At 51.2% G+C, this 26,852-nt stretch overlaps 1 protein-coding gene across 1 annotated transcript in view; it reads left to right on the forward strand.

Moving 5' to 3' along the window:
- CNTN6 (contactin 6) overlaps window positions 1-26,852 on the forward strand; it is a 302,895-nt gene that overhangs the window by 239,437 nt on the left and 36,606 nt on the right. Inside the window, exons 8-10 of the mRNA XM_054694220.1 lie at window positions 807-1,010; window positions 3,014-3,116; window positions 23,734-23,918. Coding sequence (XP_054550195.1) covers window positions 807-1,010; window positions 3,014-3,116; window positions 23,734-23,918 — 492 coding nt within the window. The remainder of the gene's footprint in view (window positions 1-806; window positions 1,011-3,013; window positions 3,117-23,733; window positions 23,919-26,852) is intronic.

The raw sequence follows: 26,852 nt of genomic DNA on the forward strand, positions 1-26,852 counted from the left end.
GGAAGTACGTTTTAGCACGGCATAGCATCCTAGGTACACGCAATATATGTTTAGCTGCAAACTGTGTGTGCGCCATGCCTGGCTTCAGCAGACCACAGACGCCTGTAAGATCCCCAGAGGTGGATGACTGGTGCCCAGCCCAGGTGACGCGGCTCCTCCGCCCACCGTGCTGGGTCAGCATGGAGCTGTCCTGGGGTGTCACAGGTGCACAGAGACCACTCCAGACCCCGGTTCTGGGCTCCCTGCAAGCCTCTGCCCAAGCACAGTTGCCCACATTGCGAGTCTCTCTTCACAAGCTCAGTTCTTGCTGTGTTGTGCGCTGAGTCTGAAGAGGTTTGGGACACGCCATCGGACTGTGTGATGATTGCGCAAGCGACCCCAGGACAGGCGACGGAGACCTTGAACTTATGTCTCCCTGCGAGGTTCCAGCAGGTGCCTCTGAAGGAGCCTGATGCGGGCATCCTGTGTGCACGTTGCGGATGCTGCTTCATAGTGAGTGTCACTGCGGAAACCCGGGGGCAGCTCCAGCCCATGTTCTGTGTCACCTACAGCTTCCCGAAACACGATCATCCGTAGTGCGTCCTGGTGAGCCCTGTCATCGCGTCCTCCGAGGCTAGTGACAGGCAGGGTGATGACTTGGGGCTGACGTGGGATGTCTCTGCACGCAGGCTTGGTGGCACCGGCCCCACGAACACAGCGTGGGCCGGACGGAGGGCGGCACGTGGTGCTGTGACATGCAGACGCAGGGTGCAGACCCGCAGGGCAGAAGGGGCCAGTGGGCCCACGCCTGTGTTTCTGTTTTCCAGATTTGTCTTATGCCTGGACCTTCAACGCCAGCCCCTTACATGTCCAGGAGGACAGCAGGCGCTTTGTCTCCCAGGAGACAGGAAACCTCTACTTCGCCAAGGTGCAGCCCTCCGACGTGGGCAACTATACCTGCTGGGTGACCAGCCGGGAGGCCCGGAGGAGCGTCCGCGCACCGCCCACCCCGCTGGTGCTGCGCAGTGACGGTAAGAGCCCGGGACTCTGGACCGCGCTCCGCAGGCTGCGGGCCCCCGCCTCTCTTGTCAGGGTGGCCGCCCGCGTGTGAGTTGGGGTTCAGTTCACAGACACACTGGAGAGCAGGTCTCATCAAAACGTAACAGAAAATCTCCTAATCAGCCTCGTGGCGCAGTAGCTGTGACTGGCGCGGGCCGTGGTCTTGGCTTGAGGGATATTTTCTGTACGACGACGTCTGTGGGGTGTGCCATGTGCACGTGGGGTGCGGCCAGCCAGCTGCTGGCTGCTGTTTCCGTGCACATATGTCGCCCCTCTCTTTCCCATGTTTATCTTTTTCGATCACCTTTTATTTACCGGGTAGGCCAACCAGAAAAATCACCTCCAAGGAAAGGGAGTCACACCGCTGTTAGCTGGGAACCTTCCCCAGAGAAAATAGCCCAGGGTTCATACCAATTACATCCCCCCACGAGCGGAATTAGATTGGTGTCGGATGAGTTTGGGAGCAGCGTCGGGGGTAGCGGGTGCACGGCACAGAGAGGCAGACGCCCAAGGATGTCCTCAAAGCAGAGCCTGCGAGTTGGTTCTTGAACGAAACGTTCAAGCGGGCAGTGTAAGGACAGGGAGTCTGCTGGTGCACCTGATGACACATGCTGAACGCGAAACCCCACCCCTCATTTAGTTCTCCCCTCGGGAGCGCAGGACAGCTGGGCCCTGCTCGCTCTGTCTGACAGACTGGCGCCCGGCCCCACGCGGCGTCCTCGGGACAGAACTTCCGTGGCCCTGCCTGTGGGGCCGTCTGCATGGGTCCCCTCAGAATGCATCCCCTGCCAGGTGTGCTCACCAGCCCACGCTCTCCCGTCAGCAAGCGTTCTGTCCACACCCGGCAGGTGCCATGCCCGGAGAATCTGCCGTCACGTTCATCGTTTCCTCTCCACTCTTAGTTTCTGCTTCTCCCCTTCTTAATTCCTCCCTTCCCGACCCCCTCCGTCAACATCAGCAAATTTACGGTAAAAGTAGATGAGAGGCAATTTATGTCCTACTAGCTTAGCTGAGTGAGGTCACCCCCCCACCCACACACACACCCCCCTCCTCCCGCAACCTCTTGGAATGATGGGAATGAACAAGGTCTGAAAGGAGGTATTTTAATTTTAATGTATGTTGCACATTTCTTCTTTTGTGCAATTGTTCTGACCACCAGAAAATCATTTATTTTAGAAAGGTATTGCTCTAGATTTTGGCATGTAGGTCAAAAAAAAAAAAAAAAAAGATTACATTTCAAAAAAAATGTTGGGTTGGTCCTGATGAAACCCTTTCTTTAACGAGGGTCGCCTACAGCTCCGCCCTGTTGCGTGAGCCCTGGCATGCGTGAGCCTCCGTCCCATGCTTTCAGCTCCCGTGCATAAAGCTTTATTGGAAAATCTCAAACTGTAAGAGAAGCATGATTTGTAAGTACACAGAAACGTGATTTTGCCGTAAACGGGGTCCAGCTGACACAACATATTTATGTGTCTGTGACCCAATCAGTGGGACTGTCTGGTAGGGCCCGTGGCAGGACTCTCAGAGCCTCTCAAGGAAGAGGCTCTGTGCTGGGCTCCGTGAAGGGACTGAGACAGCGCCCCAACCCCGAGCAGGGCTGCCCGTGGCCTCCACAAGGGGGGGCCGTCCTGGGCACCCCAGGGAAGAAACCTTTTCCCTGTTCCAAGGCACGTTCCAGGCAGTGTATTCAGTTCTTGCTGGAGAAACGCTGTCTCCCCAGGGTGCCAACGTGGAGCCCGGGGCGCTCCGGATACTTTTCCCGGCACTTGTAAACCCTAGATATTTATGTTAGGGGCGAGGAGAATGAGGTCCTAAAATCATATCACGGAGTTTTCTCACCCTCTGTCACCCAATCAAATGTAGAAAAATGCTGTAAATTTGGAGGAGAAAAATGATCAGATTTTTGGTTAACAAAGCATTTGCTTCTAGAAAACTTGTGTTCTCCAGAAATGCTGCTAGCTCTTTTGATATTTAACAGGTGTGATGGGGGAATATGAACCAAAGATTGAAGTGCGTTTTCCCGAAACTATACAAGCTGCAAAGGATTCAACTGTAAAACTGGAATGCTTTGCCCTTGGAAAGTAAGGTTGTTTTGTGTTTTATTTCCTGGTTGTTTTAATTTTGTTTAACTTCCGGTTATTCAAGCATTGCTCTAAAGCTAAGTGCCAAGTAGCTCTCAAATGCTGGACAAAGTGGGGTCTTCTTATTGGGAAATAAGCAGACCTGCACACTGCTCTGAAAGTGACCGGGGCTGCACTTCCTCCACAGGTCCCTGCAGTGGGGCCCAGGGGGCGCACCCAGGCCTGCAGAGGGTGGGTGTGGGGGTGGACGGGCAACCCAGACCTGTGTCCAGAAATACGGCATCCCCTGGAGGGCGTCCGTCCTGAATAATCAGGAATTCTGGCAAATGACAAACCTGCACTGCTCGTTTCTAAAATGGGACTCACTAGAGGCCTCCTTTCTTGGGGAACAGTTCGGATTGCGCTAACCGCCTGGAGCGGGGCACTTTGAGGGTCAGATGAGGGTCTGACAGGACAGGCCCCGCCTCCCCGCTGCATCTGTGCGGAGAACGCCCAGCGCGCCTGGGCCTCCGGCCACACTCACGCCACCTGTTCCAGCTCTTAGACCCAGTGCCCAGGCAGGACGGAGAGCGGCCAGCGCTGCCCTTTCTGGTCACCAGAGCGCCTGCGGGCCTCCTACCAGGCCTGTCCATGGTGCTCATGTGCCTCCAGGGGGACCTGATGCCTCCGCTCTGGCTTGTTCCGGGGGTGACGGTTCCCCGGGGCTCTGGGTCTTCCTGTCCATACGGCCTGTGTGACCAGGGGACACGCTCACCGTAGCACTCAGGGCTGCCTCTACTTCAGCCACTTCCTCGTGTGGACGCCACGGGTGAAAACACACATGAAGTGATGTTCCCAGCTGTGGAAATTCCCCTCAAAGGCCTGCACCTCATTGAGGAAAGACACTGAGCCGTTCACCAGGGCTGGTTGTGCCGTGTTTTAGTTTCTTTTCTAGATGAAATTTTGTAGAAGTTTAAATGTCTCAGGGTATCCATCGTCCTGTATTTAAGGCGCCGTGTCTTCTTCTCAGACAGTGCTGGCTGGTGGTGTCTGTCCAGTGACTGAATTGTGATGGCTTATTCTTAAGACAGTGACAAATGGAGGCAAATTTAACTCATAGTTTTTATTTAGCGGTCTGTCTTTTAAGATATGATGGGCGTTTACCATTTTCAAGATTTTTCAGAAACTAAAGTTTACAAAAACAGTAAGATGTCAGCAGAGTACTTTGAGAATTAGATGAAATTCTAGAAGACCAGCGCAAGGTGGCCCCTGATGGAGCATTAGCAGCGTATCCCATGTCCTCCGGCTGTAGGAAATGCGCAGTCCTGTAGTTTGAAACACGCCTTACCTGATGGGTGCTGTGAACACTGCTGGGGCTGGTTCTCAGGAACCTGATGAAAGTAAATTCCATGTGGCATCCCTGACTGGGCATGTAACATGCCGTGGCACGACCCTCGCCGGCCTGCCGCTTCCGCGCCGTTTATTGTTACGTCTGAGAAACTGCGGCTCAGGGGGAGTGAGTAGCCCCTTCAGTTTCTTTCTTGTTAAAGAGGTGCGAGAGACTCAAGCTGACCGCCCCCCAACTTGCAGATCCAGTGCCACTTTTCCCAGTCGTGGGGCACGGCAGCATGCGTCCTGCCCCCTGGCCCCCGGAGGCCCTGCCCCAGCTCGCTTTCTAGCGTGAACGTCAGTTGTAAAGTCCTGGGCTCTGGTCTGCTGTGCAGGTAGCGACACTCCACCATCCTGCTCGAGGCCAGACGCAGAGCCCGAGCTTCTACGTGTGACGAGGCCTGTGTCAGGGGACGCCGACCTCACAGCCTCAGCCCACTGCAGCCTGAGAGACGCGCCACTATCGGCGTGGTCTAGGCGGGGTGCATGCAGCAGGTGCTGAATGTATGAAATTCTGTATCTTGTTGAGAAAATACAACCCCACAGAGTCACTGGAAAAGGAAGATCTGGACTTCATAAGGCTGTGTGCCTCTCCCTGCACTGACGCCCAGGGGTGATGTTAGCACACACCACACCCCACACACCACACACTACACGCACCACACATGCACCCCACACACGCCGCATACCACAGCCCACACACCACACACCCCATACACCACACACTCACACCCCACCCCACACCCCACACACTATGCACACCACACACAGCCTCCACACACCCCACATACCACACCCCACACACCACATGCATATCACACACAAACACACACACCACACACCATACGCACAGCACACACCCTGTTTTAGCCCAGCTCTCTGTGACGTTGAGGAGTGAGTGCAAGAAAGGAAAACGCAGGGTCAGGAGGGTTTGCCCCACCCCCATTTAGAGTCCACTGCTTCACCCACTAACTCTGACCGCGCCATGGGCAAGTGCTGTGGGTTCACTGGGAATGTGGATGTAGGAGGAGTTAGCACTCCGGTCAGGACCGTGAAACCTGGGCTGTGCGAGGTGAACTGGGAGTTCTCAAAAGCAATCATTTAGAAATAAATAAAAGCATCTCTCATTTCATATCAACCTCCTGGTGGTAGGAAAAATCAACGCATTGAAATCTGACCACCAGGGAACGTGCTGTGGTGAAATCGATGATCTGAAAGGCACACAGGTGTCTGCACAGCATCACCGAGCTGGCACTGCCACACGTGACCTGGGGAATGTGAACAAGACAAATAATCGTAAAAACCCCTCAAAATAGCAAATCTGATTATGTACAAAATCTAATTGATAAATTATATGTTTATGGTTAAATCTATGCACCAAGCCGTCCCGCGTGACAGGAGAGGAAAGAGCAGGGAGAGAGTGAGAGCTGCTTACCGGCGCGTCATCGAAAATGCCGCGGAAACAGGTGATTTAATGGGACCCGTTCCTGACGGCTTCTCTGACAAAAGGAATGTTGACATCACGGCCACTAACTTAAGTCACGGACGTGGCGTGTTCAGTCCCAGAGGTTAAAGTGGAAAGTCTGCAGCGCCCACTGACTCCGGGATGGCGTTAAGATGCCTGCGAATCAACTCCTTGCTCTGTGTGGACAGTGCAGATGCGTCTCTCTCTTCTTCAGATGAGAAAAATATAAGAAAACCCTGTGTTTACTTTGGAAAATGTTACACAAATACAAACTACTAACAAAAGGAGTTTTTATTAATGTTTGCCAATAATTTGCAGAAAACAAATTGCATTATAGTTGAAACATTGCAAAACACTGAAAACGCTTTTAAGTCCATTGTAAAATTTGACATTTACAAATACGATACCAATTCTTCTAAACTTGCAAAATTAACAAACATGAAAACAACATACTGCCGGGAAAACAAATTATGTGATAGGCATAATTAACAATCTGAAAATAACAAAATCAAACTTCTTGCTTTTTAAATGACAAATCTATACTTGTAGGTTTATTGCCAAGTGTTTTTACAAAGACTCTTGAATGATGATTATAAATCATATTTTCTGACATCTTCTCATAAAAATACTGCTGTGCAGCATTTGGCTTTAGTCATTTTTCCCCAAACATGGGGACTGCTTTGTGCAAATCCATTTAAATCGCTGTTTACTTCCGGAGACACGCCGTTCCCTCCGTTGTCAGATGTGGGGTAAACGTTAAGCCGGGGCTAGTCGTTGGGCCGGGAGGAGTGAAGCCAAAGTCCTTAGTGAAGTGCTGTGATCTCGTCTGGTCGCCAGCCGCTGGCCACTCTGTGTGGTCTACGCTGTACCGGCCTTGAGACGGGGTTTGCCCAGTTTGAAATTGGAGCAGGAGAGCAGGGGCGGGGGAGGCGGGGGTCAGCGGGTGACCAGCGAGGAGGACAAAGGGGGTCAGGCAGGCTCCCGGGCAGCGCTGCTTCTCGCCACTTCTTCGTCTCCAGGACCTGAGGTGGCTCCTGCGGCGCTGACTGGTCCTTGCGACCTGCCATGCACCGGACACCCCGGCTTGACCGCCGCGCGGCCCTTGCTCCTGCGAGCGCCCATCCTCATGACTGTGGGCATTGCTTGGTGTTCCTCTCGCTCCAGGTCCCCTGAGCTTCCTGCATCTGCGCTTTGGCGTCTGTCTCCTTTTGAAAATTCTCAACCAGTATTTCTTCCAAGATTTCTTTCTACTGCTTAATTTTCTTTCTTTGCCGTTTGGTCTGTCCGTCACACGTCTCTCCCACCTTTTGTTACGGTGTCCAGCCCTTGGACAGTCAGGTATTTTTTTTCTTTCATTTGTTTCCTCTTTTTATTTTCACTTGGGGAGTTTCTTCTCGGCATCAGTACTTGCCGCTCCTTCCTCGGCCACGTTCACCAGCACGCCGTGAGCCCGCCAGAGGCTTTGCTCCTTTTTATTAAACGTCTTTAATTGCGAGTAGATACTTGGCCCTTCCTTAGAATTTCCTTCTCTGCTCAGATGGCCCATCTGCTCTTGAGGTTGTCCACTGTGAGCCGTCGCACGTAACCTGGCGACTTCACATTTCCAGTCTGATATTCCCAGAATATCTGCTGTATTTGAGTCTGGTTCTGGTGCTTGGTCCGTGACTTCACACTGTGCCTCTGAACATGTCTTTATTGTTGGAATCTGCAGTGATGTGTCGGCTAAGGGACCGGGGTAGCCGAAGCTGCCCGCTGCCCGTGAGGCTCCGTGTCCATCTGGGACTCGGGCTGTCTCCGCTGTTTGCTGTGCATCAGAGGCTGCTTCCTGCTGTGTTTTCACACCCCCCACACTGTGTTTTCCCAGTGTGGCCCATTGTCTTCGGGCTTCCCCAGAACCTTTGAATTAGCAGCTGCTGAGGCCTGGTGTTGAGCTGCAGGCCCCGCGGTCACACAAGAGCCTGCTGATGCCCTGGGGCCAGGGTAGCTGACGCTCATCCTGTCATCTGGGGGTCTATTTCTACCACCTGGTTTCTCTCCTCATCACAGTTGTCATTTTATGCGTTTTATGGTGTCAGTAATTTCACATTGAATTATAGACATAATGTTGTGTTGTTGAGTGATGAATGGTGATGTTGTTATGGAAATAATTGGGTTTTATTGATTGGAGTTATATTTGTGTGAACCTGCTCCACGTTCCTGAGGCTTAGTGTTAGTTTCCTCGGGGTCGACGTAGGGTAGACCACAGCCAAAGGCCAGTTTTCTTCTAAATTGTCCTCTGTCCTGCCCGTGTCTCTAGATCTCTCTTCCTGAGCTGCTGTTGCCACCTCCTCAGCCCAGCCTGAGCTCTGAACACTTTTCTTTCCAGCCTCCTGAGACTCACACTGGGTTCTGGAGCCTTTGCTCTGGTGCCCTCCAGCAACTCCAGCGCCCCTGAGTTTTGCTGGGTCCCTTCAGCCCTGTGAAGCCCCTGCGTCCCCGTCTGCGCTCCTGTCCTCGTCTGATGCGGAAGGGCCTGTGGACCGTGTGCCCCGTGGGTCCCCTCCAGGAATCTCTGTTCTGTGTTGCCCAGTGCTGGGGTCAAAACTACGTCTGCTGGTGTTCTAATTGTTCCAGCCGGAGGGTAGAAGCAGTCCAGTTACTCCAGTGTGGCCGGGAAGATTGTTTGGGATGATGATTTTGAAGGTAAATGGAATAGAGTTAGGACCAATTAGGGCTTTGGTCAACAAGTTGCAAATCTGGAATTCAGATCTGCAACTCACTCATTCTGACTTAAAAATCACACACATGCCATTTGGTATTTACATCAAATTACCTTTTAATGTGAATTAATTCCCCATGTCATATGCACTTAACCTCAGTTCTGCAAATGTCTTCCTAGGAAAGGGTTTGAAAAAATTTCAGCAAAATGTTAAAAAGATTTTATCTCGGGAATAGAATGATGGACATATTTCCCATTTAGTCTCTGTCATTCCTAATGTTTCAGCAACAAGTAAAGTTTTCATTTAATATATTCAAAATAAAAACTCAAAAGATAACCTTTTTAAAATTCAAACTGCCTTTTAATGAGAAGAAATAGTGTTTTCCAAAATCACTCAGCCCCGACGAGTGACAGCTACTGGCCTGCTCGTGGCAGTGCCCTCTCTGCCATTTCTGGAAATCTGGGGTAGACAGTTCAGGAGGGTGGGGGACAGCTTCAGTCGCAGCCTGTCACCCAGGAGGACAGACAGGGGCCTCTGGAAGGTAGATGGGGGCGCCCGTTCAGGGGACAGACCCCCTGACTGTGTGGGCTCTGGGAGGGAGTGCCCCGCCCACAGCTCGGACGCTGGTGTGCTGCGGGGAATTCGAGTGTGTGACGTGCTTCCGTGTTGGGCTTGAGTCGACGTGATCTGAGGTTTCCACTCTCAGTTTTGTCTCAATTCTCTAACACGGCAGACTCTTAACTATTGGAGCTGTGAATTAACTGTTGTGAGCTCCCCGAGAGGCAACTGTGGGTGCGTGCAGATGCCCACGGCTGCTTGACATGCATGTCCCTATCGGGGGGCGCCCTGTGCCAGTGAGGGATCCAGGTCTCTGAGTCACCTCCTGTATCAGCCAGCACCCCTCCTCCCCCCCCCCGCATTGGTTGAGTCTCAGTTGGGTGACTTTGCTGGCAATGTTCTTAGCGTGTGAATAAAACTCGGAGCGGGCTCGATGTCCTCTGTGTGCTGAGTCTTCACCCAAAGGACTGTATTTCTGAATGCGTGCATCTCTTGCTGATTTTGTTCTAGTTTATAAAGGAAAAGGTACCTAGCTTGGCTATTCATGTCAAACTATACGTTTAAGTCTCACCGAGATGTTTTGTGGGTTCCGGGGCTTTGGATGAGACACAGATGTCTGCCATTGCTCTTCTCCTACCCATCTGGGGCCACTGCCCGTCCTGGGGCAGGGAACTGACCACTCAGGACAGTGGCAGTGTTTTCCAGCCAACCTGGACACCTTCGGAGTTTGCAGACCTTTACCAGCTGTTTGTAAACAACCAGAGAGGTAGGTAATAGTTGCTATCTGGGAGCCTAATAATGCTGATCTCGGCTCTTTGTGTCCTCGTTGAGCTGACTGGGTAGAGCTGGAAGGTTCTCCTCTGCACAGTCTGTCACGTTCACCCTAGAATAGACAACAAAACCTGATCTTTAGTTTCTCGCTAGGTGCTGTGCGTGTTCTCGTCACATCGTACTGCCGGTGTAAAGTGGCACGGGGGGCCCCTGGGACACCGCCCCACTGGCTGTGGTGAGAGGTGCGGGCCTCAGGCCAGTCCTGGAGAGAAGGAACATCCGCACCGAGAAAGCCTGCATGCACCGGCGTGGAGAGGGGCCTGTTACTGGGGTCACTGGCCCTTCAGGCAGCGTTGTGTTCAGGTGGGGGGATGCTTTGAATTCAGTGGGACCAGGGATTAAATTCTAAGGTCTCCTGTCAACGGCTGGGCCACAATGGCCAGCTTTGTTATCTGTTTCACAAAGGCATGAATTAGACAGATAATAGAGAGGCAGGTGATTGTTAGATAGGTGATAGATAAGTGGGTAGATGGATGAGGATAGAGAAATGATACATGACAGGTAGACAGATAGTAGGTCGGTGACAGAGAGGTGACGGCTGTGAGCGAGAGAGAGGTTGGAGATTGTTGTCAGGGCTGGGAACACAACTGCATCTGCCTACGTCCTAACCAGAGTTCCTTGCTCAAAATGGCGCCCATAAAATAAAGGGCAACAGCTCACGGGGCCTGGGAACCACCGGAGCGTCACTGGCCCAGGATTCTAAGGAACGCAGGGGAGGCCGGGCGGGTCCCTGTGGCATGAGTGCGTGTGACGCAGCCCCGGAAGGCTTGCTCAGAATAGTGGGTTCACCTTTCAGAGTCTGTGTTTCACCTTTCTGAGGAATGTGCGCCCCCCTCCCATGTGGCCGGCAGCGCGCCCGCGTGTGTCAGCTCCGCGCCTCCTGCCGGCCCCGTCCTCCTGCAGCCCTTCGCGCCGGCCCGTCAGGAGGGCCCGCCGAGGACAGTCCCGAGGGACGTGCCGGCCGTGGACATCGGGCTGGGGGAGCAACACGCGGCCACACGTTTTCCTTGGGATCCGCTTTTTCTCCGCAGACTTTCAGTGAGGGGAGACTTGGGGAGGTTTGCCCTCGGCGCCGGCTGGTTATCTTTTCTCCAGGCCGCCCTTGGTTAAATTGAGTTCGGAGGGTCACTCTCGATTCCTCCGGGGGAGCTAATTTTAGGTTATCAGCGAAGACATCCTGCTCTGTCTCTCACAAACAGGAGACGCTTGCGTGGTGTAGCCTTTACCACTGTTTTTTTCTTAATAGAGTTTTTAAAACAACAATTTCAGATATGAAAAATGGAGCCGGTAGTGCAGGGAGGTCCCCGCCGACAGCTTCCCGCTGTGAACCGCTCCCGTTGGCGGGGCGCCTGTGGTCTGGGGCCGGGCCCGCACGAACGCTCGCTGCTGACTGAACCACGCGCGTCATCCACATCCCCGGGGCTTTTGCCTGACGCCCTTTTCCTTCCTCAGCCCCCCTTTACTCGCGTGGCCTGTATTCTTTGGCCCCCCTTGGTTGTCTCGACTCCCCATGTGTTTGCTACGGGGCCGTTTAGTGGGACGGTGATGCGTCTCCCGCAGGAGGCCCTCGCTGGGCCTGTCCTGTCCTGATACTCGTGTCCTGTGTAGGTTGGGGCTGTGGCCCCAGGAGGACGAGCAGGAGGAGGGGCCCTTCTCCCCACACTGTGACGCGGCTGCAACTCGACGAGATGACGGCGGGCCGCGGGGGGCCTTCATGCCCGGCTCAGGTCGTGCACCCTGATCCTCTGCTGTGAAGTCGCTTTCTGGCCCGCTCCGCGGGGCGGCTTGCGCGGGATCTGACGGGCGGGAGCCGTCTGCGCGGGAGGCCTGTCACTTCTCCCTCCCAGTTTACTGTTTGCTCTGTGACTCGCCACTCACTCCTGACTCCAGTGCACTCCACCCATGCTTGCGCTGGCCCCCAGGTGTCCTTCCTCTGTGTCGCCCTCGGGTGCTCCCTGGGCCCCGTGCCCGGGATGTGCCCACCAGCGTGCGGGGCGTTCCCCGTTGTCTTGCTTCTATTTGTTTGGGTGCCTCCTTACCCTCCGGCCTTCCACGACAGTCCGGCTTTTCTGGTACACTTCCTGCCCCATCCTGTGGTCAGCGCTGTCCCCCAGGAGTCTGGGTTCTTTTGTTGGAGAAGGGCCTAGGAACCGGCCCCTGGGTTCTCAGAGTGACTGTTGCTGCCGGGATGCCCTTTATCTGGCCCTTGAAGATGGCAGCGCCAGAGCATGTGCTGCCTGCGTGGACACGGACCTACGCGTGTGCTGTCCGTGTCACACCCATTCGGCGTGCGTTCTTGTCACCTCTCAGCTCCCGCCCGTCACCCAGACTCTGTCGGCCGCCTTGGCTCCGGCCAGCACGTTTCCAGTGCAACCTCGCTGAGCATCGTGTGTTCCCACCAGTCAGGACCGAGCTGTTGTTAACCTACACCAGCGCTGGATGCTGTCGTTTCTAGTCATTTTAATTGCTCCACAGTGGCATCTCGTTTTAATTTATAATTCCCTAGTGTATTGGCCACCTTTGTGTGTGTGGGGGGGGTGTCTGTCCAGACATTTTTGTCCATTTTTTAATGGCATGTTTGTTTTCTTATTGTTGAGTTTGGCCTGCTGTGTCTACAAGGCCTCCATCGAGTGCAGGCTCGCACACGTGTCCCCAGCTGAGTCTTTTCTTCACCTTCTCGTCGCGAGGTCCTGCACGCAGCAGGGCCCTGAACCGCAGTGGTACCAGCCTACTGACTTTTTGCTAATAGGATCATGCTGTAGTTGTACCTAAAAACTTATCGCTAAATCCACAGCTGTCTCGATTTTCTCCTCTGTTGTCTTTTAGAAGTTGCTTTATAGTTGACATTTTGGTCTGTGGTCCATTTTGGGTGAGCTTCTCTGAAAGGGTTGTTCTTAAAGATTTCTAAACATTCTACACTTAAGAAGACTGTCTTCTCCATTGTATTGTCTTTGCATTTCTGTCAAAGGCATGGCGACTCCATGATGTCGGTCTGTCTGTGGACTCTGTTGATCTTTTTCTTTATTTCGCCATTGTCACTTTGCCTTAACTTCCGTTGTTTTACAGTGAGACCTAAAGTCAGGGATGTGTGTGCTCACCCGTCGCCCGAACCATGTTGGCTGGTTATTTGTTTGACGTTCCCCGTGTGCTGTGGATCCAGGGTGTCTGCACCCACAGAGTAGCTAAAAGAGGTGCTGACGGATTGCACCGAAGCACGTTATCAAGTTGGGGAGATTTGACATGCTAGTAACATTGAGTCTTACTGCACACATGTAAAATATGTCTCCATTTATTTAGACCCTTCTATTGCTTTCATGTCAGGTTTGTAATTTTCTGTGTGTGGATTCTGTTAATATTATATTTGATTTATTTTTTATTTATTTATTTTTTTAAAAATAGAGGCATGTTTTATTTATTTGTTTGTTTGTTTGTTTTGTTTATACAAGCACTGGGCACAGTCAGAAGCGCGGGAGGGTGAGAGGATTCACCAGAGCCAGAGCGGGGAGCAGAGCAGGCAGAAGGACCCAAGCACACTGCTGAGGGGAGCAGCGGGCGGCAGGAGAGGTCTGCGCGCCATGTGGGACCCTCCTCCGGTGGCCGGGGAGCAGCCGGGGATCGAACCGGCGCCGCAGAGGCCGCGGGCAGCTTTGCAACCCAGCGCTCTACCGCTGCACCACCGGGGAGGCCCATATTATATTTGATTTAAACAAAATATTTCATTATTTGATCCTAAGGTAAATCATACTGTATATAGTATTTTATTTATTTAATTCAAATTCCTGTTGCTCATTGCTGGCAGAAAGGAATCTAAAAGATTTGGGTATATTAACTTTCTGTTTTATAAACTTGCTTATTATTAGCTCTGAATTACCCATTTTCAATCTTTCGAAATTTTTCACATTGCCATTTGTGAACAATACCCACAACACCCACTTTATTGATCTTTATAATGAAGCACCGTTGTTTTACAAACTTGTTAAACCCGTAGACTCTCTCCCCTTGGGGTGGCCAGCAGAGCACCCCGCATCCTCCACCGTCATAACCACTTTACTTCTTTTCACTTTACCTTTTTTTCTTTTTTCTTGCATTAGTTTCCTATTAGGACTTCTTTTCTGTTCCTAGTTTGCCATGAGCTTCTATTATGAATAAGTATTTACTTTTTCTGCATCTGTATTTGTGAATCAGTGATTTTTCTCCTGCTAAGTAGTGGATTGCAAAATTAACTTGTCAATATCAAACAAATCTTGCATACCTGGAATAAGTGGTATTTAATTGTGTGTATGAATCTTTAAAACACCACTGGGTTCAGTTGCTGACACTTGCTGAATATTTTTCCATCTGTGTTAATGAAAGACTTAGGTCTGAGCTTTTCTCTTTTGGTGTTATGGCAATGCTGGCCTCATGAAATGAGTTCGAAATTGTTGCCTCTGCTTTTGTTTTCTGGATTAGATTATAGAGAATTGTTATCACTTGTTCGCTATGAATTTGGAGAACTCACCAGTGAAACTAACTGGGCCTGGTGCTTACTGTTCGAAGATTATTAATGATTGATTAGATTTCTTTAGTAGTTTTAATCAGGGTATATATTTTTCTTGGCAAGAATTTTGGTAAATTATACCTTTCAAAGATTTGGCTCATCTAAGCCATCTTTTGTTATGCCAGTGGTATCAGGAATAATAGCCTGTTTTTCATTTCTGATATTAGTTATTTGTGTCTTTCCTCTTTCTTGCTCAATTAACCCAACTGGAGATTAATCGATGTTATTGAACCGTTTAAAGAGACAGCTTTTGGTTTAATTAATTTTATCTGCTTGTCTCCTGTTTCCTGTTACGCATGCCTTTCTACTGAAATCCTCTCACCAGATAAGGGAGACAAGAGTCCCGTGGCGCTACAGGGAGGGCGGACACCTGGGGCCAGAGGAGCAGCAGGGCCAGTGGTCACTCGCCCCAGGGCGTGCAGCGGAGGAGAGTGGGCAGGACACCCTGTGAGGTTGCTGAGATGCTGCGTGTGGGCCTGGAGCAGACAGGAGCAGTGTGTGTGTGCTCCCAGGCCCTGCGGGGGCTTGGGGGGGTGAGGGGGCGCACCCTTGACCCTCCTTACACAGACTAGAACAGTATCCTCGGGAGGTTCATGTTGTTTTCGTGTTACTGTGAAAGTCAAGCACATTCATTTAGGAGAATCATAAAATCACGTGCAGCAGGAAGAAGATAAAGATGTCTCTGCGTTTAAGAGCACGGACACTGTTAATACTCTGATATGCACATTGTTCTCCCAGGTTTTTTTTTTAGTGAAATTGTGATAATGAAATGCATATTCGTTTGTAAAATGCTTTTTAAAATTCTTAAAAATGTGCGCCGGCCCGTCTGCGCCAGGGAGCAGTGCCTGAGCGCTCACTTGGTGCCTGCCCTGGGGTCAGGCATCAGGGGTGGTTTCCTCAGCCTCCCCTCTGGCCCTGAGCTTCCCCTGCTGTTTCCTTCCTTGCTGTCGGGATGAGGACACTCAAGGACTGTAAGGTCCTCGGTATTTTTCGGAAATCAGGACTACTGGGTAATGGAGTAGGACACACTCAGGTTTCTGAAAAGGGGGGTGTTTGAGGACTGGCGCCCCAGCACGTGTGGCATCCAACACCAGACACGCCTGTCTTTCTTTATGTTTTAAAAAGAAATGAAATTGGATTTTTACAGAAGCGTTTCTAAAATTAAACTAATTTAAAGTCTCCAAAACCCGTCCAAGAAGGATATATATTCTCCTGGAAGCGGCTCTCCAGCCTCTCCGCCCCAGTCTATCACCACCTTTCTCAGGAGACCTGCAGTTCTTGCTTTGAAGTAATTGGCAGTTGCAGGAGAGAAAGATTTCAGATCCAAGTTAGAACTGAGCCAGAAGAAGGGAAGTTTCTGGCTTCCTCTTTCCAGCTGACCCGGCCTCCTCTCCAGAACCACGTCACTATGCTGGAGAAACCCAAAGGACCCGAGGCTCCGAGATTTCACCTTCTGGCCTTTGAACAAAAGGAAACGCATCCAGTGAAGGGCTCTGCGTACAGTGGTCAGTTTCCATCTAAAGGCCCCTCTGGGGCAGCAGACTCAGGGCCCCTGTGGCCATACTGGGTCCGTGGAGTCGCCCCCAACACTGCCGAGCTCAGTCTCCATCCCCCCACTTGGACTCACAGCCCTTCTCCTTACTTACATTGAATTTCGTTGGCCTCACCCAGCCACGCCCTGCCCAGTCTCCTCGTCTCAGAGAAGCCCTGTGCGTCCCGGCGTGGGAACGCGAGCTCGCGGGTGCTCAGAGGCGCCTCTGTTCTTGCGTGGAAGTCCGCGCTTGTGAGCTGACTGCGGTCAAGCCTCGCGCGTCTGAAGGAACACAAGCTCGTGCTTTCGAACCGCCCCTGCCTTGATCAAGTTAACATTTTGTCTGCACAGAGCGGTGTGGCTTCATGGTCGTTCACTTACGGCAACGTTAGGTGTCGATGGACGGTTATTGGGCAAGCTGTCGACGAACTGCAGAAGGACATGGCGTTTCACAGCCCCCCACACTGAGGGGAGGGACTCCAGCTGATGCTTCGTGTGTAAATAAGTACGTATTCATTTTTATTTTAGTAAGGTGTCGTTAGTGTGCAGTACTGCACACGACCCGGAGGTGGAGTGCCGTCCGTGCCCTGGGGCCGAGTCACCACACCCACTACCACGGCCCACTGTCACTCGACAGCCTCCCTGTGCCCCCCAACCCTCCCTCTGGTCACCTCAGGTCCGCAGACAGATTTCTAGGGTTTGTTTTAGTTTCATTTTATCTGTTCCCTTGTGTTGTCCTCAAGTCCACATATGAGTGAAAATCATCTGTATTTGTCTTTCTCCTTTGACTTATTTCACGGTCATACCTGTCTTTGAATTAGCGTCTGCTTTGGGGAGCGACCTGAGCGTGGACTGGCTGGACAATGTGGTCGATGTATTGTAAATGGTTTGCAGAGTCTCCACACTGTTTTCCTGAGGAGCTGGGCCAGACCACGGTGGACGAGGGGCCTCGCCAACACTGCTGCCTCCGGTCCTTCTGAGCTGGCCGTGCTCACAGGTGTGAGCTGTGCTCACTGTGGTTTTGATTTGTACGTCCCTGATAGCAGGAGCTGGTGAGAATGTTTCCAAATGCCCATTAGCCATCTCTTTGTCGTCTTTGAAGTTTTATCCTTTTTTTTTTTTTTTTGGTATTTTAGTTAAGAGAAGTAGAAAGTGGCAGCATAATCCTTCAGGAAGTTTTGGACTGTAGGAACTTCCTGTCTCTATGTGGTGATAAGACGGTTTGTTAAGCCTCATTGGGGTCCCAGCTTTCCACTTCAGAATGTTGTCTCCTTGTTATTGCCTCATTTGACCTCAGGAAGTCTTTTATGGACCCAGTATCCTCTTCAGTTAATGTAAAGAGAAAACTGAGGCTCAGAGGAGGTAGGGAATCCACCTCCAGCCGCAAAATGTGCCTGTTCCCTTGACCCCGTGCTATTGACCGCGAGGAAACCTTTGTGGTTTGCTATTGGCTGCGGCAGCTGTCAGTTAAGCTCCAGACTTGGGCCTTCTCGCACAGATCCCCCCGGGAAGCGCCGTGTGGACGCTGACCGCTAGGATGGGATCATGACTACATTTAGATCGCTCAGAAAATATGTTTTCCCTTTTTCCACAACAGTGAGATTGCTTTTTGACAGAACTCATGAATTTATCCATATTGTATCCCCATAGGACAGTCTTGTATTCCAAGCTCTTTGCATGAATATTTCAGGCTGGGGAATGAAAGCTGTGAGCTGAGCGGCCGGAAGACGCCACAAAAGCATTCTTTGCTGGTTCTGCATCCTGCTTCCCTCTCTTCGATTAAAAATGGCTGACAGGATTTTCTGAAATGAGGTTCAAGTCAAGAATAATCCAAATATAAGCGTCTTAGGAAACTGGTTCTCTGTACCAGTTCCTAGTTTAAAACTTGGTATAGCCTGGATTTAAGCTGTGGATAATGAGGTTTAAGAAATCCAGGGGAGAAATATAAGCTTTCTCAAATAGCACTAGTAATGAAAATTCTATTTATGGGCTCAAGGTACAAAATCGAAGCACAGTTCCTGCCAGAGTGTGGAGAGCTTGAATGTGGCTGCTAATTCAGGTCGAGCTACCCAGGTGATTACCAGGTGTAGTCTCTGTCTGCAGGTACAATTAATGGGGTGCTCACTCAGTGAACATAATAATGGGAAAGGGTGGAGTGAAAATTCTGCCCGATGGTGCTGATTATTTCACACGCAGGAAACCAGTGGGGTGGGAAAGAAAGAAAGTAGAGAAAACTTTGCTTATCTAGTAAGATTTCCCATCTGTGAGGACCCACATTCCGGGCCAACTTGACGCAGAAAATAGGGACAGACGAAGAAAAGGCCTCGAAACACCCGCCTGAGGACACTTGGCCGAGAGGCTGCTTCGGGTCGTCTCTTTATTGGGATTTCTGTGCAGGCTCGGGTTCTACGTGTATTTGTGAAGATGAAAGTGGGAAAAAAAAAAGGCTGGGGAAGTGGAGCTAAAAGCCAAATGCTGCCAGAAGACGCCAGTACGTAAGTTAGGGTGACGATGGCCCTCCTCTGTCGGTGCCTTCTGGAGCCCCCATAGGCCGGGCTCCGTGGCACCTGCACATGGGGATGTGTTAGATGTAAACAGACCGCTGGCTCATAAAGAAAATGATCCACCGCAAACATGGCGCCTCTGTCACCATCAGCCCGGGAACTGGATGATTCCTGAGAAGAATGCTGAGGGGGGGAGGTGACCCGGGTGGTAACTGAGGGGGCGGCGACACCAAGAATTGGAAGGTGAATCGCAATAAATTAGCCTGTACCGGAACCCTAAGTAGAGGAGAATTGGCAGGTAATAATTTAGCAGAAATTACCTGTCTAAACGTGAGTTCCATTCCAAGAAGGTAATTAGAATTTTTAGCAGCTGCCAGCTGCATGTTTAGCTCTGATGACATATGGCGGCCATCTGTCACAGCGCCTGGGCCTAGTACACGCTCAACTAATGGGCGTGGTATTCACAAGAAATGTGCAGGTTTCTTACACAGGATGGTTTCCTTTGGGGAGCTGGAATTCCTCTCCTCTCCACCGCGGTGGTGCCAGGTGGTTAGCCAGGCTCAACAGCCCTTCGAGGGACCCCTGCCGTCCTGGCGCAGAAGTGAGCCGAGCTCTGCAATGAGGGGCAGGCCCTGGGCAGGAGAGCGGGGTTCACGGCCAGCGACACACACCCCACACTCACAGCCTGTCACGTGGCATTCTTAACAGAGAACAGAAAACCAGCGAATAGAAGCTGGGATTCTTGCTTTTGAAATGGTAACGATAACATAATAATGATGATACATTATTTTATCAATTAATTACTAACGTCCCCTATACTGTGCATCATGTGCTGGATAGCTCTTAAACACGTGGCGGGATGATCCAGTGTATTCTGCCTAATAACCCTGTGAACGGTGCGCAATTCTTCTTCCCCGTTCCATTATTCATAAAATCCGTGCTTATAAGGATGAAGTAAAGCACAGCCGATAAATGTGAGAGCTGCATTCTGCTCATGTGCATAAATCATACCACATTATGATAGTTTTATAATAATGATTATTGTTGTTATTTACACAGAATGGCCTAACTTGGAAAAGTTAACAAGCATTTAAAACTACAGCTCCTACCAGCGCCGTCTCCTCCCCACCGCGACTCCGGCTCTCCCGCCCACTGCCCACTCGGGGCGGCTGCAGAGGAGAGATGGGTGTGAAGCCAGGAGGTTCATTTCATGCTTCAGAAGAAGTTCTGGGATAAAATGGGAACTTTTCGTTAAAATGCATATGTATTTTTATGTAATCCGTGTCTTACATTTGTTCTCTCTGGCTATATCTCACACCACCAGTGATAATCAAGGGGATCGTGGCGTTCATATTTAGCAATTACATAACAAACCTGGAAAATCTCAGCATTTAATTAGCAACTGTGAAATCTTCTAAAACTGCTTGATTTTGCTCCTGTTAGAAATTTAGTTAACATGAAATGAAGCCACAAAATGCAATTGATAAGGCTTTTTTTTTTAAAGATTTATTTATTTATTTATTTATACAAGCACTGGGTACAGTCAGAAGCGCGGGAGGGTGAGAGAATTCACCAGAGCCAGAGCGGGGAGCAGAGCAGGCAGAAGGACCGAAGGACACTGCTGAGGGGAGCAGCGGGCGGCAGGAGAGGTCTGCGCGCCATGTGGGACCCTCCTCCTGTGGCCGGGGAGCAGCCGGGGATGGAACCGGCGCTGCAGAGGCTGCAGGCATCTTCGCAACCCAGCGCTCAACCGCTGCGCCATCAGGGAGGCCCAGGCTTTTTTTTTTTTAATTTAAACATGCAAATCATTAGTTTTGATAGTTTAGTTGTTCTGAGAACCCTGAGGTGTCTAAAGTGTGACATACACCATCCAGAAGGGACTGCCCGTGTCCTGCAATTCAGTCACAGGTGGAAGTAACCCAGCAGGGCCCTGAATCCGACCATTCGGAATGTGTTGGCAGTTCTTAGTTTTTTGGTTGAAAGCAGCAAGAAAAACAACTCCAACAAGTTGAATTCATAAAAGAAAGCACTTCTAACTATAGCATTCCAAGAGGGCTTTTTTCGGCATCGGGAATGGCTTGATCTGGGCGTACGGCATTCCTGTCCTCTGTGTTAGGTTTGGCTTTCCAGGACTCTCTCTCCATTGGTGGGGAATTATCACCTAGGAGAGCCAAGGTCCAGTCCCACTGACAGAAAGGCCCCCAGGGGAAAGACCCTCTTCAGTAGCTCTTGCTAAGCCATCCCAGCATGACCCTGCTGGTCTCCGGTTGGGTGTACTTGGTCTCCGTAACATGGTGGTCCTGGGCCAGGCGAGACTGAAGCGTGTCCTCCGTCCTGGAGCTGCGGTGTGGCCCTCCCACCTCAATGCAGCGTTGGGTTTCGAAGGAAAACAAAATATAGACAAAATCCAAATGTGTCCACCGCAGACCTGGAGTCCAGGGCTCTGAGTCTTACACCGGTCTTCAAAATTGAAAGTTCTTCTGTAGAATCCAACCCTAAATCTTATAACCTTCTCCGTAATTGAAAGGCTCATGGGAGCTTTATCACTTCAAACACAATTGAGATAGGAAAAATGTAGTGTCTGTTCTTTGTTTTTAATGAGAAACTTGCCCTGCTCTGTTCTCCTCTGTCCCTCCCCTCTCGCCATTGCTTCCCTGTCACTCTCGTGCCTGGCCAAGGTATCCTCAGAGCCTCTGTGGCATCGGTGCTATAATTAAAGTGGAGCAGAATTAGAACAGGCTGTGGGTCCTAGTAAGTTGGTTTTCCAAGAAGCAGACCTTGAAAGAATACATTTTTGAAGGTGATTTATTAAAATACTTCTTAGGAAGAACCCAAGGAGAGTGGAGATTTGAGACAGATGAGAGGAGAGCGGAGCGGAGGGGTGTTGGTGCTTACAGCCCCAATGGGACGGCATTGTCCTGGGGAGCCCTGCTCCCCCATCACCTGGAGGAGGAGGCCCCTCGCTGCTCAGCTGTCTTCGGGGAGGGGCGCAGGAGGCAGCGGCTGGTGGGGAGCGGTGACTGCTGAGGGAAAAGCGCTCACCCTGCGCGTTCAGGGTGGTCAGGGAGATGCGGACGCCATTGCTGAGTTTTCTGCTTTTAGGAAAGTCAGAAAAGTTGGAATTTCTGGGCCTTGTTCTTTTGGCCTCCACTTCACTGGTCACTTGAAATGGAGATCCGCTTGTGTAACATCATGAGTAGCAAGGGCGTCGGAGGAGGACCCTGCGCAGCCTGGAGTCTGGGCTGAGCTGTGAGTTAGCCCCTCGGCTCTGAGCAGAGACACAGAGGCATCGATGCAGGCTCAGCCTTCTCAGTTCCAGGGAGAGAGATGAAATAAAGGGCACCCCCTGTGTACACACACCCGCCTGCCACACGCCTTGTGGCTGGTGAACAGCCATGTGCTGTGATGTTGTGACGGTCATTATTAGACGTCAGGCTTCAGGTACTGGTTCCGAGGCTCAGATACTTAGTCATGGTAAGAGCTGGCTTGTCGGCCTAGGCAGGATCCGCGGTGACTGGCCCTGGGGATGCTCGGTGCTCACCCCATGTCCTGCCTGGGTGACGTGGGGGGTGGGGGGCCTCTGCTGTGCATGCGTTTGTCACACGCCCCAAATCACACTGTCATAAAGCAACAAAGGAGCATGAATCCAGACAAGATTCATGACAGCGCAGAGCCAGCTTTTCTCTCCATAAGGAAACTTTCTGAGAACGTTTGGTTCATGCGTTCGTGCTTATTATAGGGAAGCGCTGGGAACTAGGGCAAGGCGTCCGTCCTCCCCCCAGACAGTGGCCTGTGCTCCCCTGTGCACCACGCGCATTTTGAAAAATTGGCTGATGCCACAGACACAGGACTCACCCAGCTCGGTGATGACTTCCTGTGAATCCATTTCCTTCTAGAACTTCACTTTTGCCTGTTTGGTGTCCCATAAAATAAATGTGCAGATAATTGCCTCACGTTAATCGTTGGCAGGAGCACACCGTTTTCTGCAGCGACAAGCCTAATTCGGTAAGTGGCAGGGCTTTTTCAAAGGAAAAAAAGTAAACTCGTCATGATAATTATTTTGTGTTTATCAAAATGAAAGTTATATTTGTAATTATATGCTAATTCTGAGAAAAACAGATGACTCAGACGTTGAGTCGGGGAGGTTTGCCGAGATGTGCGCTGGCAGTGCGTGGCCGTGGCCGCGTGGCTGTGGCCTGGCGCCTGTGTGCACGGAGGCCCGCGGCCATTTGCCAGCAGAAGCTCCCGGCGCTTCCTCTCCGCTTGCGGCCTCTGCTGAGTCACCCCCGCCAGCTCCCGGAGTGCTCCCTGCTTCGTTGCCCACGCAGCTTTTGTTGAAGAAAGCCTGTGCTCCTACAAGGCTTTTCATCTGGCTTTGCAAAATGATTCTCTATTATTATTATTACGTACCTGGAATATATTTAGAGTAGGATATTTAAAGCATCTGAAAATCTCTAAGGGTTTGGAGAATCACTCGACAGCAGGAAGGGGAGATGATACAGAGGGGGGTCAGCTTTGCCAGTACCTCTTCCCGGGGCACGCCCTCCGGTGGTAACCAGCACATCTCGCTACTACATCTGCTGGAGTCAGGCCTCCCTTGCTAGGAGTTTCTAACTTCAACCCTTACTGCTAGATTACACGTTAGCAAATGCATTTTCGCCATTTTAAGAGATACTCCCACCCACCTTATCCTCTGGCGCTGCCCCAGGCCTGCCGCCTGCTCATGAGGTTACCGCAGGGGACTCTTCAGGCGGCCTTGGGACCAGTGGCTCAAGGGAGCGGCACCCTCTCAGCGTCACCTCCCCCCCAGGGCCACTTCCCTCCACCCTCACTTCCTGGGTTCCACTCCCGGCCCCTTAGAAGGGCACTTCCTTGCCCAGGGGTCCCCTTGGCCTGTGAGCAGTGTGGGGGCGGGGCCGTGTGCCTGGCCATGGCCTGTGACCGGTACCTTCCTCGAGTGGGGCAGCTGCCGGCCGAGTGGTGGATGTTTGCGTGCCGGGCGGGCCAGCCGGGGCCGCGGCCTGAGTGCCCATTTCCTTGAGGCTGCACTCAGTACCTGCTTGTCTAATCCTTTTTTCGGGAAGATCCAGGCTCTTTACGTGCTAATGAGGTGTCGCTGTTTAGTCCAGTCCCCGACATTAGCTGGCGGCGGCTGAGTGGAGGCCCGTTGCCGGGGAAGGCGCAGCGCCGCAGGCCCCACGCCGTCCTGGAGATCCCCAGCTTCCAGCCGGAGGACGAGGGCGTCTATGAGTGCGCCGCGGGCAACCTGCGCGGGAGCAACCTCGCCAAGGGCCAGCTCGTTTCCTACGGTGAGCAGATGGGGTTCAGGAGTGTGAGCTATTAGGTGGGCCCCAGCATGCTTAGGAGAGGGCGCGCCGGGCGCAGGGTCTGCGCGTGGCCAGCAGGGACGGGTGTTTGTGCCGCGTGCTTGCCAGTGTCCACTACTGCAGGAGACCCCGCAGTGTCAGATGAAAGCCATCGCCATTGATGACACACAGTGGCGTGGAGCCCGGGATAGTCCCTGTACACAGCACGCTCTGCTCCCATCACAGTTATAATCCTGAGTAGAATTTTCAGACAAAGGGGAAAACGCCAGATGCAGCCTCGCGCTGCCGAGCCATTCCCACGTTTATGTTTCCGAGATTTTGTCAAATCACAGGCAGTAATAGAAAAATGCAGTCATTACTTCATTAAAGTAATACATTCCAGGATCTCTCCTGGACTAGGAGCGATGATGGAAGCATATCTCATCTGGAAGTTGCCTTTATGTTTTCTTTCATCCAGGACAAAACATTCACTTACGTGAAAAAAATTCTTTTTTAAAAAATAGCAAATAAACCATAATATATGACCCAGTGTTAACAAAATCTTTGGAGCTTTTTCAAATACTCTTAATTTCTTCGCTAAGTTTAATGTAGTGATACTAGTGAAAAGCTATATTAATACATAGTGAAAAATGCTCTTCTGTATGACATGTTTATAATCAATGATAAAGTAACTGGAGAAAAAAACATTATTTTTTGATAACTAGGAAAGAGTAAGGAATTGTAATTACCTCGCAGGAAGGCCAGCGGGGAGTCTTGTGGGGAGCACATATTGAGCTCCATTATATTACTTTCCATTTCCTTCAGAATTTCCAATTTTAACCTGGAATGAAAACTGCTATTTTATATATAGGATCTGATTTCCTACTGGTTATCCCTCTGCATATGTATTTATTTATATGTAATATATTTCTAAATACGTGTATTATTTCCAGTAGCAACTCCTGTTTAAAGGAAAGCTTTTGAAATCTGGCATCCTTTCTAAATAAAATAGTAAGGATGCAAGTGGGAGTTTTTTTTTTTTTTTTACTGGCACCAGATATTAAAAGACTTTGGTTTATTTTTAATAGGATCTCATTTTTTCTGTAAAATAGACAAAAGATATAATCAAAAGATTAGCCAGAAATGGAAGTATCTGTAAAGTGGAAGTTAAAAATAAAGGCATTTCTCCTATAGCAACTGTTAGCTTACGTGGAAGATTTTACAAAGATTAATTCATATAATTCTTATGATAAAAATTAGAAATAATTTTCAGTGATGTTATAGGGAAGAAACGGCAGATGAGCAAAGCAGAATCTCACAGATAATAGTTGTCAGATCCAAAGGAAAAAGTCCCGAACATCCTTCTGAGGAGACTCCCGCCAGGCCTCACACATGGTCCTCACCCAGGTCGCCCGTGAGCCGGGAGCAGCCACTGGCCCAGGGGAGTAATGGGTGATTCGCCAGGAGACCAGCACGCGGCTTCTCGTTTGCCTTTTGGTTTGTCAGTGTGTCGCCGAAGGAGCAGAGAGCGGCCCTGGTCCGTGAGAGCCGACTCATGCTGGAGCATTTCCAGAAAAGAATCTCTCAGTCCCGTTGCATGAGTGTGTTCAGTGGCCGCCCAGAGCCCTCTGTGTGGGGACTCTCCAGGAAAAGCAACTGCCCCACCCGCGCCTGCGCTGGCCCTGGGATGCGAAGCCTGTCCAGGCGGGGAGCGACCTCAGCGTGTTCTCTCTGGAGTCCTGGGATGCCCAGAGCGTGCCTGTGGAGGAGGCAGCTCGGGGTGCGGTTGTCACGTTAACAGCAAGCCAGACAGCTCCCTGTGGAGCCCTTGTGAGAACACACCCTCTCCCGGAGGACTTGCGCCGGCCACGCGTCAGGGCAGCGCGTGACGACCTACGAATCATACAGCACGTGGACGTGAGTGGACTCAGCAGCACGTCTGCAGCGTGTGGGTCCCGCCAGCATAGGTGTGACCCAGCAGTCCTGGCCCGGGCGCAGGAAGCGGGTCTTGTTTCCCGGCGGGTTCCTGGGGTCCTCCAGGGCCCTGCATGGTACTTACGCACGCACAGCCAGGTACCCCGCGGTGACCCTGCACGCCCCGGCGCCTGTGGCCGGCAGTCGTGAAGGACGCTGCCCTTCTTTCCTGCAGGCAGCTATGAGGACTCCCTGGCCATGGCCCATGTCGCTGACCACGTCAGTCCCTGACCCTTGCTCTGACTCTTGACTTCCCCGTGGACTCTGCTTCTCCCGGACACCGAACCTCAGGCCACATTCTCAGGCCCTTTAGGGGCTGCTCGAGAATTCACAGCTTGGTTTCTGTTTGCTATGTCTTCTTGCTCACGTCACCAAACAGATCTAAAACAGCATCTACTATAAAGGGTCAGACGGAGAATTAACCATAATGATACATGTTAAACATTTGCCAGGTAACAGCCTGAGCTTCCGGGGCGAGTCACCCAGCCCTCCATATCCAGGCCCTGCAAAGGGAGGGTCTCTGGGCACCGCCAGGCAGCCTGCCATCATCTCTGTAGGAGAAATGTCGATCTTCACCCATTAAACTTACCCCTGCTTGTGTCCATGAACCATAGTGAGGGCAACACCAACTTCCACCTAAATGACACTTTCACATCAGTTCTGCTGGTTGCCTTTTGCCTTGGTAATATGTAGATCTTTCTCAGACTAGAAGATCAAGTTTTGGAAAACCTGTGCCCAGAATTCAGGCCAGGTGCTGAGCCTTTGTGTGACTCCGAAGTTCTTATTTGGGGGGAGGGGATAGTATTGCTGTACTACTGAAATGAGACGGGCAGACGGGCAACGCATTTTATTTCTGCTCTGAGCCACTAAGCTGCAGCTGTGACTGGTGCCAGGTACACCGGGTTTCAGCTGGTAGTTTATGCCGACTCGGGCAGTAGCCTTGTGCCCGCTGTGGGGTCACCT

Source organism: Talpa occidentalis, unplaced genomic scaffold (assembly GCF_014898055.3).
Source record: "Talpa occidentalis isolate TD23 unplaced genomic scaffold, MPIMG_talOcc4v2.1 talOcc4.10, whole genome shotgun sequence".
In the NCBI taxonomy this organism is placed as follows: Eukaryota; Metazoa; Chordata; class Mammalia; order Eulipotyphla; family Talpidae; genus Talpa; species Talpa occidentalis.